Genomic DNA, 15256 nt, shown 5'->3' with positions numbered 1-15256 from the left:
CGCTGGACGCTGGTTTTGAATGTAGACAGCGGTTATCTAAGAGCCGCGCAGCTCTAGGTTACCCGCTGTTTACCTTGGTCCTGATCGCTGGAGGGCCTGTCTATGTGACAGCTCACCAGCGATCAGCCTAACGATGTCCCAGCGATCCCATCCATGTCGGATCGTTGGTGGGATCGCTGGGATATCGTTATGTGTAACAGGGCCTTTAAAGTGGTTGTCCTGGCTGCGCTAACATACTGAGATTAGTTCAGTAAGGGTCCGATACCGGACACTCCCACTGATGAGATATAAACAATGTAAAGCAGTGTTTCCCAAACTCCAGTCCTCACAGCCCCCAACATGTCATGTTTTCAGGATTTCCTTAGTATTTCACAGGTGCTGGAAGTATCATCAAGGCATCAGGAATTCTCTCACATGTGTAACATTATGGAAATCCTGAAATCATGACCTGTTGGGGTCGGCGAGGACTGGAGTTTGGGAACCACTGATGTAAAGAGTAAGGACAGAGCAGATCTTTGCATTGTTTCATGGCTTGCTTCGTGGCACTTGAATGGAAATAACCTGCAGTTCTTGGCAATGGCCACTCACCAATGTACGTGGTTGCTGTTCCCGCTCTGTATATTGCTTACGTCTGAACAGATTACAGCTATTTGACTATGGGCAGCCAATTGGTGTTTGGTGTCAGACCCCCAATGATCTGACATTATCCAATGGATAGATCGTTGGTATTTTAATCCAGGACAACCCCTTTACCAGAAATATTTCTCTCTATATCATCTAAAAAAGAAGCAGACTCTGGAAAGAGAAATAACAATGTGAATGAAGCCTAAATCCATAGATAGATAATGCATCAATTACTAATATCTCACTAACGACCCTGAATACCTGACATGATGTGACATGACAGTATTGTGCAGCGGAGCTCACCTTATATTAGTACGCATGAATGAGAGGAGATCCATCTCATACGCTCAAGTAGCTCAAAATAGTGCAGACATCTGTACAACGTCATCACGGCCATGTGAACTATTCTGATAATATATTTAGCTACACATAAATCTTATTACAATGTAAGCATTGCATTGATATTTTACATACAGTACATTTCGTCCGATCTAGGCTGCTGTATGGACAGGAAGAAGTATAAATCTGTATAGCAGCTTTGTGGACAAGACGTACATACCGTATATAACCAAGATGCCATTACTGGAGGTGAACCGCAACATACATGAGACGTGTACATCTACACCGTGTTTACAGGGTAAATGGAAGGTGTACTTTGGTAGGATTTTTCAATGTACCTCCAAGGCATGTCCACCTTATTTTATGCCACAGTGGAGATATACAATCGCATATGTTTCTGCAGGAGGAAGCCACTACAAAAACTGCAAACAGAGAGGAAATCTGCTTCACTGTTTCTTAGGGCTCATACTCACTTGCAAGAGACTCGCACGATTCTTGTGTGAGTCTCTCGCATAAAAACCTGGCACTGCCGCAGGCACTCGGACCGGAGTGTGCGGCTACATGTATTTCTATGCAGCTGCACGCTCCGGTCCGAGTGCTTACGGCAGTGCCAGGTTTTCTTGCGAGAGACTCACACGAGAATCGTGCGAGTCTCTCGCAAGTGAGTATGAGCCCTTACTCATTAAATAGCAGCAGCATGGAGGGTATTATACCCCAATACTGAGCAATGTTGCTGTGAATTCAACACTGACAGACAGAAGCACAATTCCTAAAAGAAGTGTTAACATCTACTCTTCTCTTGTTCTTTCTTTCTCTCTCTGCTGCTGCCCGCTTCTCCATCTCCACCCACATTATTCTATACCCAGATGTAACCTGTTCTCTCAGTGAAGCTAATAACCTTTCTCATGTCCAGTCAATGGATTTTGTAGCAGTGAATAGAGAGTGAGTGATCAGTGTAGGTGTAGGGAATGGTGGCTGGGGGAAGGAGATGTGTTAGGTTAAGAAAGAGGCATATTTCTGTAATAAGCTATATTGCAAAATGAACTTGCTTGTAACTATTCATTTATGGAAAGTTGTTTCTAATGCAGGTATACTTTAAATGCATGTAGCTGTTATCACAAATTATGAAGCAATATCATATCTGCCATACTGTACTGACAGTGCATTCCTTCACATCGCTACTAGAGTTGAGCGACTTTGGTTGGATCGGGTTTCATGAAACAAAATTTGTTTCAGATGAAACTGGTCCGACTAGGGCAAAAAAGTCGGAGTTTCGTCCGAAACCCGACCCCAATGCAAGTCAATGGGAAATAAAAGTCGGCATTGAGCAGATGACATTCATTCACTCAATGCCAACTTTTATTCCCCATTGACTTGCATTGGGGTCGGGTTTCGGATGAAACTCCGACCAGTTTCATCTGAAACAAATTTTGTTTCATGAAACCCGATCCGACCAAAGTCGCTCAACTTTAATCGCTACACGTAGCACTGAAGCTTACAATCTGTGTCTCTGGCATACAGGCTTATTTCAATCTGCCAAATACAATATCTAAGTTAAACTCTTACTAGCCTAGTCTACAAGCCTCAAATATTCAGCCAGGAGACACAAACAACCTTTGCCAAAAAAAATTTGCAAACATCTAGCTGAATACCTTTTCCCTTTTTATTCCAAGTGCATCAGCAGAGAAGAGATCTGCTTTCCTGTTTCTCACAAACTAAGCAGCAGCATGGAGGGTATTATACACCAGTACTGAGCAATATAGCTGTGAATTCAGCACTGAGGTGAGGCCGAAGAACAATTACTACAGCAGTGTCAGCATTTTCTTTCTTTCTTTTCTTTTCTCTTTCTTTCTTTCTTTCTTTCTTTCTTTCTTTCTTTCTTTCTTTCTCTCCCTTCTCCTCTACCCACATTATTCTATGCCCAGCAATGTGTGTCTCTGGCACACAGACATGTTTCAATCTGCCAAATACAGTAGCTAAGTTAAACTCTTATTTGCCTAGTCTACAAACCTCAAATATTCAGTCAGGAGACACAAACAACCTATGCCAAGAAACATTTGCAAACATCTAGCTGAATGCTTTTTCCTTTTCTAATCCAAGTGCATCAAGCTTTCAATCAATGCTTTTGCTTTCAATTAAGTTCTTCAAGACTGGAAAAGAGTGCAGGGCTGCACATTGACCTTCAACAGGTGTAGCCGCCATTCAGTTTTCATATTGAATCTCTTTATTGTTGCATTAATTCTGGGGTAGTAAAATGTTTTGTTGCGGGGGAAATATCACCCTGCTGCACAGAATTTATTTTATGAGAGCTAAAGGACAAATTACTTTTTTTCTATAAAGGTGCAACCCATCAAAGCCACATTATTTAGCAGATGGGTTTATAAGAGTTAGCTTATTGCCAATAATTGGCAGGTGCAGACCACAGCAGAACAAGTTTTGCAGTAAATGTTTGGGAGCAGATGTTGTTACAAAACAAATGCAACCTGAAGTCACATGAAAAATAATTAGGTGCTTACGATATTGGAGCCCTCATATCTTCAAATACATTTCAAGATAAGTTTTCTGTAAAAATGAATAGTAAAATAGTGAAAAAAAATTTATACTGCAAAATATTTTTTTTAGTCATGAATTGATTAAAAATAATAAACAAAGATACACTCATCTGCCAGTTCCGATTGAGAATGTTGCACTATTCTAGTAACCTAACCACTGCAACCAATTACAGGTTGTGGCAGTACTGTGACTTCTGAGGAGGGCTGTGGAATCGGTAAGCCAAACCTCCAACTGCTCAATTTCCCTGACTCCTGACTCAGACTCTTCAACTTCACAGCACTGCCTCACTATTAAGCATGTACATAAAGTGCAGCACAGATTCATCTCCACTATGACTCCACAGCACGGCCTCACTACTGAGCATGTACATAAAGTGCAGCACAGATTCATCTCCACTACGACTCCACAGCACTACCTCACTACTGAGCATGTACATAAAGTGCAACACAGATTCATTTCCACTACGACTCCACAGCACTGCCTCACTACTGAGCATGTACATAAAGTGCAGCACAGATTTATCTCCACTACGACTCCATAGCACTGCCTCACTACTGAGCATGTAAAGTGCAGCACAGATTCATCTCCACTACGACTCCACAGCACTGCCTCACTACTGAGCATGTACATAAAGTGCAGTACAGATTCATCTCCACTACGACTCCACAGCACTGGTCACTACTGAGCATGTACATAAAGTGCAGCACAGATTCATCTCCACTACGACTCCATAGCACTGCCTCACTACTGAGCATGTAAAGTGCAGCACAGATTCATCTCCACTACGACTCCACAGCACTGCCTCTCTACTGAGCATGTACATAAAGTGCAGCACAGATTCATCTCCACTACGACTCCACAGCACTGGTCACTACTGAGCATGTACATAAAGTGCAGCATAGATTCATCTCCACTACAGCCCCACAGCACAGCCTCACTACTGAGCATGTACATAAAGTGCAGCACAGATTCATCTCCACTACGACTCCATAGCACTGCCTCACTACTGAGCATGTAAAGTGCAGCACAGATTCATCTCCACTACGACTCCACAGCACTGCCTCTCTACTGAGCATGTACATAAAGTGCAGCACAGATTCATCTCCACTACGACTCCACAGCACTGGTCACTACTGAGCATGTACATAAAGTGCAGCACAGATTCATCTCCACTATGACTCCACAGCACTGCCTCACTACTGAGCATGTAAAGTGCAGCACAGATTCATCTCCACTACGACTCCACAGCACTGCCTCACTACTGAGCATGTACATAAAGTGCAGTACAGATTCATCTCCACTACGACTCCACAGCACTGGTCACTACTGAGCATGTACATAAAGTGCAGCACAGATTCATCTCCACTACGACTCCATAGCACTGCCTCACTACTGAGCATGTAAAGTGCAGCACAGATTCATCTCCACTACGACTCCACAGCACTGCCTCTCTACTGAGCATGTACATAAAGTGCAGCACAGATTCATCTCCACTACGACTCCACAGCACTGGTCACTACTGAGCATGTACATAAAGTGCAGCATAGATTCATCTCCACTACAGCCCCACAGCACAGCCTCACTACTGAGCATGTACATAAAGTGCAGCACAGATTCATCTCCACTACGACTCCATAGCACTGCCTCACTACTGAGCATGTAAAGTGCAGCACAGATTCATCTCCACTACGACTCCACAGCACTGCCTCTCTACTGAGCATGTACATAAAGTGCAGCACAGATTCATCTCCACTACGACTCCACAGCACTGGTCACTACTGAGCATGTACATAAAGTGCAGCACAGATTCATCTCCACTATGACTCCACAGCACTGCCTCACTACTGAGCATGTACATAAAGTGCAGCACAGATTCATCTCCACTACAACTCCACAGCACAGCCTCACTACTGAGCATGTGCATAAAGTGCAGCACAGAATCATCTCCACTATGACCCCATAGCACTGCCTCACTACTGTGCATGTACATAAAGTGCAGCACAGATTCATCTCCACTACGACCCCACAGCACTGCCTCACTACTGAGCATGTACATAAAGTGCAGCACAGAATCATCTCCACTATGACTCCACAGCACTGCCTCACTACTGAGCATGTACATAAAGTGCAGCACAGAATCATCTCCACTATGACTCCACAGCACTGCCTCTCTACTGAGCATGTACATAAAGTGCAGCACAGATTCATCTCCACAGCACTGGTCACTACTGAGCATGTACATAAAGTGCAGCACAGATTCATCTCCACTACGACTCCACAGCATTGCCTCACTACTGAGCATGTGCATAAAGTGCAGCACAGATTCATCTCCACTACGACTCCACAGCACTGATCACTACTAAGCATGTACATAAAGTGCAGCACAGATTCATCTCCACTACGACTCCACAGCATTGCCTCACTACTGAGCATGTACATAAAGTGCAGCACAGATTCATCTCCACTACGACTCCACAGCACTGCCTCACTACTGAGCATGTACATAAAGTGCAGCACAGATTCATCTCCACTATGACTCCACAGCACTGGTCACTACTGAGCATGTACATAAAGTGCAGCACAGATTCATCTCCACTATGACTCCACAGCACTGCCTCACTACTGAGCATGTGCATAAAGTGCAGCACAGAATCATCTCCACTACGACCCCACAGCACTGCCTCACTACTGTGCATGTACATAAAGTGCAGCACAGATTCATCTCCACTATGACCCCACAGCACTGATCACTACTAAGCATGTACATAAAGTGCAGCACAGATTCATCTCCACTACGACTCCACAGCATTGCCTCACTACTGAGCATGTACATAAAGTGCAGCACAGATTCATCTCCACTATGACTCCACAGCACTGGTCACTACTGAGCATGTACATAAAGTGCAGCACAGATTCATCTCCACTACGACTCCACAGCACTGATCACTACTAAGCATGTACATAAAGTGCAGCACAGATTCATCTCCACTACGACTCCACAGCATTGCCTCACTACTGAGCATGTACATAAAGTGCAGCACAGATTCATCTCCACTACGACTCCACAGCAGTGCCTCACTACTGAGCATGTACATAAAGTGCAGCACAGATTCATCTCCACTATGACTCCACAGCACTGGTCACTACTGAGCATGTACATAAAGTGCAGCACAGATTCATCTCCACTACGACTCCACAGCACTGGTCACTACTGAGCATGTACATAAAGTGCAGCACAGATTCATCTCCACTATGACTCCACAGCACTGGTCACTACTGAGCATGTACATAAAGAGCAGCACAGATTCATCTCCACTACGACTCCACAGCACTACCTCACTACTGAGCATGTACATAAAGTGCAGCACAGATTCATCTCCACTCCAACCCCACAGCACTGCCTCACTACTGAGCATGTACATAAAATGCAGCACAGATTCATCTCCACTCCAACCCCACAGCACTGCCTCACTACTGAGCATGTACATAAAATGCAGCACAGATTCATCTCCACTACGACTCCACAGCACTGCCTCACTACTGAGCATGTACATAAAATGCAGCACAGATTCATCTCCACTACGACTCCATAGCACTGCCTCACTACTGAGCATGTAAAGTGCAGCACAGATTCATCTCCACTACGACTCCACAGCACTGCCTCACTACTGAGCATGTACATAAAGTGCAGCATAGATTCATCTCCACTACAGCCCCACAGCACAGCCTCACTACTGAGCATGTACATAAAGTGCAGCACAGATTCATCTCCACTACGACTCCATAGCACTGCCTCACTACTGAGCATGTAAAGTGCAGCACAGATTCATCTCCACTACGACTCCACAGCACTGCCTCTCTACTGAGCATGTACATAAAGTGCAGCACAGATTCATCTCCACTACGACTCCACAGCACTGGTCACTACTGAGCATGTACATAAAGTGCAGCACAGATTCATCTCCACTATGACTCCACAGCACTGCCTCACTACTGAGCATGTACATAAAGTGCAGCACAGATTCATCTCCACTACAACTCCACAGCACAGCCTCACTACTGAGCATGTGCATAAAGTGCAGCACAGAATCATCTCCACTATGACCCCATAGCACTGCCTCACTACTGTGCATGTACATAAAGTGCAGCACAGATTCATCTCCACTACGACCCCACAGCACTGCCTCACTACTGAGCATGTACATAAAGTGCAGCACAGAATCATCTCCACTATGACTCCACAGCACTGCCTCTGTACTGAGCATGTACATAAAGTGCAGCACAGATTCATCTCCACAGCACTGGTCACTACTGAGCATGTACATAAAGTGCAGCACAGATTCATCTCCACTACGACTCCACAGCATTGCCTCACTACTGAGCATGTGCATAAAGTGCAGCACAGATTCATCTCCACTACGACTCCACAGCACTGATCACTACTAAGCATGTACATAAAGTGCAGCACAGATTCATCTCCACTACGACTCCACAGCATTGCCTCACTACTGAGCATGTACATAAAGTGCAGCACAGATTCATCTCCACTACGACTCCACAGCACTGCCTCACTACTGAGCATGTACATAAAGTGCAGCACAGATTCATCTCCACTATGACTCCACAGCACTGGTCACTACTGAGCATGTACATAAAGTGCAGCACAGATTCATCTCCACTATGACTCCACAGCACTGCCTCACTACTGAGCATGTGCATAAAGTGCAGCACAGAATCATCTCCACTACGACCCCACAGCACTGCCTCACTACTGTGCATGTACATAAAGTGCAGCACAGATTCATCTCCACTATGACCCCACAGCACTGATCACTACTAAGCATGTACATAAAGTGCAGCACAGATTCATCTCCACTACGACTCCACAGCATTGCCTCACTACTGAGCATGTACATAAAGTGCAGCACAGATTCATCTCCACTATGACTCCACAGCACTGGTCACTACTGAGCATGTACATAAAGTGCAGCACAGATTCATCTCCACTACGACTCCACAGCACTGATCACTACTAAGCATGTACATAAAGTGCAGCACAGATTCATCTCCACTACGACTCCACAGCATTGCCTCACTACTGAGCATGTACATAAAGTGCAGCACAGATTCATCTCCACTACGACTCCACAGCAGTGCCTCACTACTGAGCATGTACATAAAGTGCAGCACAGATTCATCTCCACTATGACTCCACAGCACTGGTCACTACTGAGCATGTACATAAAGTGCAGCACAGATTCATCTCCACTACGACTCCACAGCACTGGTCACTACTGAGCATGTACATAAAGTGCAGCACAGATTCATCTCCACTATGACTCCACAGCACTGGTCACTACTGAGCATGTACATAAAGTGCAGCACAGATTCATCTCCACTACGACTCCACAGCACGGCCTCACTACTGAGCATGTACATAAAGGGCAGCACAGATTCATCTCCACTATGACTCCACAGCACTGGTCACTACTGAGCATGAACATAAAGTGCAGCACAGATTCATCTCCACTACGACTCCACAGCACTGGTCACTACTGAGCATGTACATAAAGTGCAGCACAGAATCATCTCCACTATGACCCCACAGCACTGCCTCACTACTGAGCATGTACATAAAGTGCAGCACAGAGTTATCTCCACTACGACCCCACAGCACAGCCTCACTACTGAGCATGTACATAAAGAGCAGCACAGATTCATCTCCACTACGACTCCACAGCACTACCTCACTACTGAGCATGTACATAAAGTGCAGCACAGATTCATCTCCACTCCAACCCCACAGCACTGCCTCACTACTGAGCATGTACATAAAATGCAGCACAGATTCATCTCCACTCCAACCCCACAGCACTGCCTCACTACTGAGCATGTACATAAAATGCAGCACAGATTCATCTCCACTACGACTCCACAGCACTGCCTCACTACTGAGCATGTACATAAAATGCAGCACAGATTCATCTCCACTATGACCCCACAGCACTGCCTCACTACTGAGCATGTACATAAAGTGCAGCACAGATTAATCTCCACTATGACCCCACAGCACTGGTCACTACTGAGCATGTACATAAAGTGCAGCACAGATTCATCTCCACTCCAACCCCACAGCACTGCCTCACTACTGAGCATATACATAAAATGCAGCACAGATTCATCTCCACTCCAACCCCACAGCACTGCCTCACTACTGAGCATGTACATAAAATGCAGCACAGATTCATCTCCATTACGACTCCACAGCACTGCCTCACTACTGAGCATGCACATAGAGTGCAGCACAGATTCATCTCCACTACGACCCCACAGCACGGCCTCACTACTGAGCATATACATAAAGTGCAGCACAGATTCATCTCACCTACGACTCCACAGCACGGCCTCACTACTGAGCATGTACATAAAGTGCAGCACAAATTCATCTCCACTATGACTCCACAGCACTGCCTCACTACTGAGCATATACATAAAGTGCAGCACAGATTCATCTCCACTATGACTCTACAGCACGGCCTCACTACTGAGCATGTACATAAAGTGCAGCACAGATTCATGTCCACTATGACCCCACAGCACTGGTCACTACTGAGCATGTATATAAAGTGCAGCACAGATTCATCTCCACGACGACCCCACAGCACAGCCTCACTACAGAGCATGTACATAAAGTGCAGCACAGATTCATGTCCACTATAACTCTACAGCACTGGTCACTACTGAGCATGTACATAAAGTGCAGCACAGGTTCATCTCCACTACGAACCCATAGCACTGCCTTGCTACTGAGCATGTGCATAAAGTGCAGCACATATTCATCTCCACTATGACTCCACAGCACGGCCTCACTACTGAGCATGTACATAAAGTGCAGCACAGATTCATCTCCGCTATGACTCCACAGCTCTGCCTCACTACTGAGCATGTGCATAAAGTGCAGCACAGATTCATCTCCACTACAACTCCACAGCACTGCCTCACTACTGAGCATGTACATAAAATGCAGCACAGATTCATCTCCACTATGACTCCACAGTACAGCCTCTCTACTGAGCATGTACATAAAGTGCAGCACAGATTCATCTCCACTACGACTCCACTACGACTCCACAGCACTGGTCACTACTGAGCATGTACATAAAGTGCAGCACAGATTCATCTCCACTACAACTCCACAGCACTGCCTCACTACTGAGCATATGCATAAAGTGCAGCACAGAGTCATTTCCACTACAACTCCACAGCACTGCCTCACTACTGAGCATATACATAAAGTGCAGCACAGATTCATCTCCATTACGACTCCACAGCACTGCCTCACTACTGAGCATGTACATAAAGTGCAGCACAGAGTCATTTCCACTACAACTCCACAGCACTGCCTCACTACTGAGCATGTGCATAAAGTGCAGCACAGATTCATCTCCACTACGACTCCACAGCACAGCCTCACCACTGAGCATATACATAAAGTGCAGCACAGAGTCATTTCTACTACAATTCCACAGCACTGCCTCACTACTGAGCATGTACATAAAGTGCAGCACAGATTCATCTCCACTATAAATCCACAGCACAGACTCACTACTGAGCATGTAAACAAAGTGCAGCACAGATTCATCTCCACTACGGCTCCACAGCACAGCCTCACTACTGAGCATGTACGTAAAGTGCAGCACAGATTCATCTCCACTATGACTCCACATCACTGCCTCACTACTGAGCATATACATAAAGTGCAGCACAGATTCATCTCCACTACGACTCCACAGCACTGCCTCACTACTGAGCATGTATGTAAAGTGCAGCCTAGATTCATCTCCACTACGACTCCACAGCACTGCCTCACTACTGAGCATGTATATAAAGTCCTGCACAGATTCATCTCCACTACGACCCCACAGCTCAGCCTCACTACTGAGCATGTACATAAAGCGCAGCACAGATTCATCTCCACTATGACTCCACAGCACTGCCTCACTACTGAGCATGTACACAAAGTGCAGCACAGATTCATCTCCACTATGACTCCACAGCACTGCCTCACTACTGAGCGTGTACATAAAGTGCAGCACAGATTCATCTCCACTATAACTCCACAGCACGGCCTCACTACTGAGCATATATATAAAGTGCAGCACAGATTCATCTCCACTACGACTCCACAGCACTGCCTCACTACTGAGCATGCACATAAAGTGCAGCACAGATTCATCTCCACTACGACTCCACTACGACTCCACAGCACTGGTCACTACTGAGCATGTACATAAAGTGCAGCACAGATTCATCTCCACTACAACTCCACAGCACTGCCTCACTACTGAGCATATGCATAAAGTGCAGCACAGAGTCATTTCCACTACAACTCCACAGCACTGCCTCACTACTGAGCATATACATAAAGTGAAGCACAGATTCATCTCCATTACGACTCCACAGCACTGCCTCACTACTGAGCATGTACATAAAGTGCAGCACAGAGTCATTTCCACTACAACTCCACAGCACTGCCTCACTACTGAGCATGTGCATAAAGTGCAGCACAGATTCATCTCCACTACGACTCCACAGCACAGCCTCACCACTGAGCATATACATAAAGTGCAGCACAGAGTCATTTCTACTACAATTCCACAGCACTGCCTCACTACTGAGCATGTACATAAAGTGCAGCACAGATTCATCTCCACTATAAATCCACAGCACAGACTCACTACTGAGCATGTAAACAAAGTGCAGCACAGATTCATCTCCACTACGGCTCCACAGCACAGCCTCACTACTGAGCATGTACGTAAAGTGCAGCACAGATTCATCTCCACTATGACTCCACATCACTGCCTCACTACTGAGCATGTGCATAAAGTGCAGCACAGATTCATCTCCACTACGACTCCACAGCACTGCCTCACTACTGAGCATGTATGTAAAGTGCAGCCTAGATTCATCTCCACTACGACTCCACAGCACTGCCTCACTACTGAGCATGTATATAAAGTCCTGCACAGATTCATCTCCACTACGACCCCACAGCTCAGCCTCACTACTGAGCATGTACATAAAGCGCAGCACAGATTCATCTCCACTATGACTCCACAGCACTGCCTCACTACTGAGCATGTACACAAAGTGCAGCACAGATTCATCTCCACTATGACTCCACAGCACTGCCTCACTACTGAGCATGTACATAAAGAGCAGCACAGATTCATCTCCACTATTACTCCACAGCACGGCCTCACTACTGAGCATATATATAAAGTGCAGCACAGATTCATCTCCACTACGACCCCACAGCACGGCCTCACTACTGAGCATATACATAAAGTGCAGCACAGATTCATCTCCACTATGACTCCACAGCACTGCCTCACTACTGAGCATTTACCTAAAGTGTAAAGTGCAGCACAGATTCATCTCCACTAGGAATCCACAGCACAGCCTCACTACTGAGCATGTACATAAAGTGCAGCACTGATTTATCTCTACTACTACCCCACAGCACTGCCTCACTACTGAGCATGTACATAAAGAGCAGCACAGATTCATCTCATCTATGACCCCACAGCACTGGTCACTACTGAGCATGTACATAAAGTGCAGCACAGATTCATCTCCACTGCGACTCCACAGCACTGCTTCACTACTGAGCATGTACATAAAGTGCAGAACAGATTCATCTCCACTACGACTTCACAGCACTGCCTCACTACTGAGCATGTACATAAAGTGCAGCACAGATTCATCTCCACTATGACCCCATAACACTGCCTCACTACTGAGCATGTACATAAAATGCAGCACAGATTCATCTCAGTTAAAAGCCGAGATCTTTAGATCAGGAACAGAACAGACCGTTATAGGACATTTCATAACTCACCCAAATTCTTATGAAAAAAATAACATCACAAACTGCATTGAACTACTGTACCAATTTATTTTATATTTTAGGACTCGGAGCCTCTCCATTTTATGCAGATTCCGACTCAACCAAAATGGACGTCGACTTCACAGCCCTGCTTATGAGCAAGGCAGACATTAAATCTGAAGTCGGTAGAGATCTCCAGTAGGGCACTTACAATCTCTGTCCCCCAAAAATAATTTTACTACCGATAAGGCCCATTAATTTATTGATTGCCTACTTACACTTTAGGTCAAGCATTAATTTTCTTTATAGTGAACAGAAACATTCCATAAAACATTCCACAAGACAAGGGGTCAGGGACTGAAGGGATAGCTGGATGAGGTGTAAGAAGTTCAAGAAAATTGACTGTTCCTGGCAAATTATAGTTTGCTAAAGTGTTTGGTAATTCCTGTTTTCTGGCCTGGATTTTTATGGAATGAGGCTAAAGAGATAACAAGGCCTGAAAGGGAATGACAGGCCCTACTTCCAAATCTGCCTCAGTCAGTCAAGGTATTGGCTGATTCTTTATCAGCTTTAGAATGGTGTGTAAGCATTGTGTGGTGAACGTATTTCTATTGAACTTTTGACTTACAAATACTGACCAAATACTAATAATGTGACCGTAGCCTAAGGGGTACTTCACACTAAGCGAGATAGCTAGCGAGATCGCTGATGCGTCACCGATTTTGTGATGCATCAGCGATCTCACCAGCGATCTCGCTGTGTGTGACACTTATCAGCGACCGGCCCCCACGCCGTGCGTGCTTGGTTACCCACTGTTTACCTTGGATACCAGCTCCCAGCACGCTGGTATCCAGGGTACATAGCGGGTAACTAAGCAACGCGCGTGCTTAGCTACCCGTATCCTCGCTGGTCCTGATCTCTGGTGAGTCTTCCTGTTTGACAGCTCACCAGTGATCATGTAGCGACACACCAGCGATCCTGACCAGGTCATATCATTTTCGGGATCGCTGGTGCGTCGTTTAGTATAACGGGACCCTAAGAAGGGAAAGAAGTTGTGTGACCAGGAGACTCTGTTACTGAGGACTGTTAGTCTCCATGTAGGCCACATTCACACGTCCAGTATTTGGTCAGTATTTTAGCTCAGTATTTGTAAACTAAAACCTGGAGTGGAACAATCAGAGGGAAAGTAATCCTTGATGCTGATCTCTCCTTCAAACCACATATCCAAACCCTTTCCACTTCCTGCCGACTTCAACTCAAAAATATTTCACGCATCCGTTCATTCCTCACCCAAGAATCTGCAAGAACCCTAGTCCATGCCCTCATCATCTCTCGCCTTGACTACTGCAACCTCATGCTCTGCGGCCTCCCCTCAAACACTCTCGCACCCCTCCAATCTATTCTAAACTCTGCTGCCCGGCTAATCCACCTGTCCCCCCGCTATTCCCCAGCTTCTCCCCTCTGTCAATCCCTTCACTGGCTCCCAATTGCCCAGAGACTCCATTACAAAACCCTAACCATGACATACAAAGCCATCCACAACTTGTCTCCTCCATACATCTGTGACCTCGTCTCCCGGTACTTTCCTGCACGCAACCTCCGATCCTCACAAGATCTCCTTCTCTACTCCCCTCTTATCTCCTCTTCCCACAATCGCATACAAGATTTCTCTCGCGCATCACCCCTACTCTGGAACTCTCTACCACAACATATCAGACTCTCACCTACCATCGAAACCTTCAAAAAGAGCCTGAAGACCCACCTCTTCCGACAAGCCTATAACCTGCAGTAACCACCGATCGACCAAACCGCTGCACGACCAGCTCTACCCTCGCCTACTGTATTATC

The 15256-nt window shown here is 45.8% G+C and overlaps 1 protein-coding gene across 1 annotated transcript in view; it reads right to left on the bottom strand.

Moving 5' to 3' along the window:
• Window positions 1-511: 511 nt before the first annotated feature.
• The window catches only part of LOC141086049 (collagen alpha-1(XXV) chain-like), a 406635-nt gene continuing 391890 nt past the window's right edge, over window positions 512-15256 (bottom strand). The window contains exon 4 of the mRNA XM_073571768.1: window positions 512-795. Within this exon, the coding sequence (XP_073427869.1) occupies window positions 731-795 (65 nt within the window). The 3' untranslated portion in view covers window positions 512-730. The remainder of the gene's footprint in view (window positions 796-15256) is intronic.

The sequence above is a fragment of the Dendrobates tinctorius genome, unplaced genomic scaffold, assembly GCF_039654945.1.
Source record: "Dendrobates tinctorius isolate UK_male_01 unplaced genomic scaffold, ASM3965494v1 ptg000030l, whole genome shotgun sequence".
NCBI lineage: Eukaryota > Metazoa > Chordata > Amphibia > Anura > Dendrobatidae > Dendrobates > Dendrobates tinctorius.
Note: the sequence above shows the minus strand (reverse complement) of the source record. Positions and strands in the feature narration are given on the sequence as shown.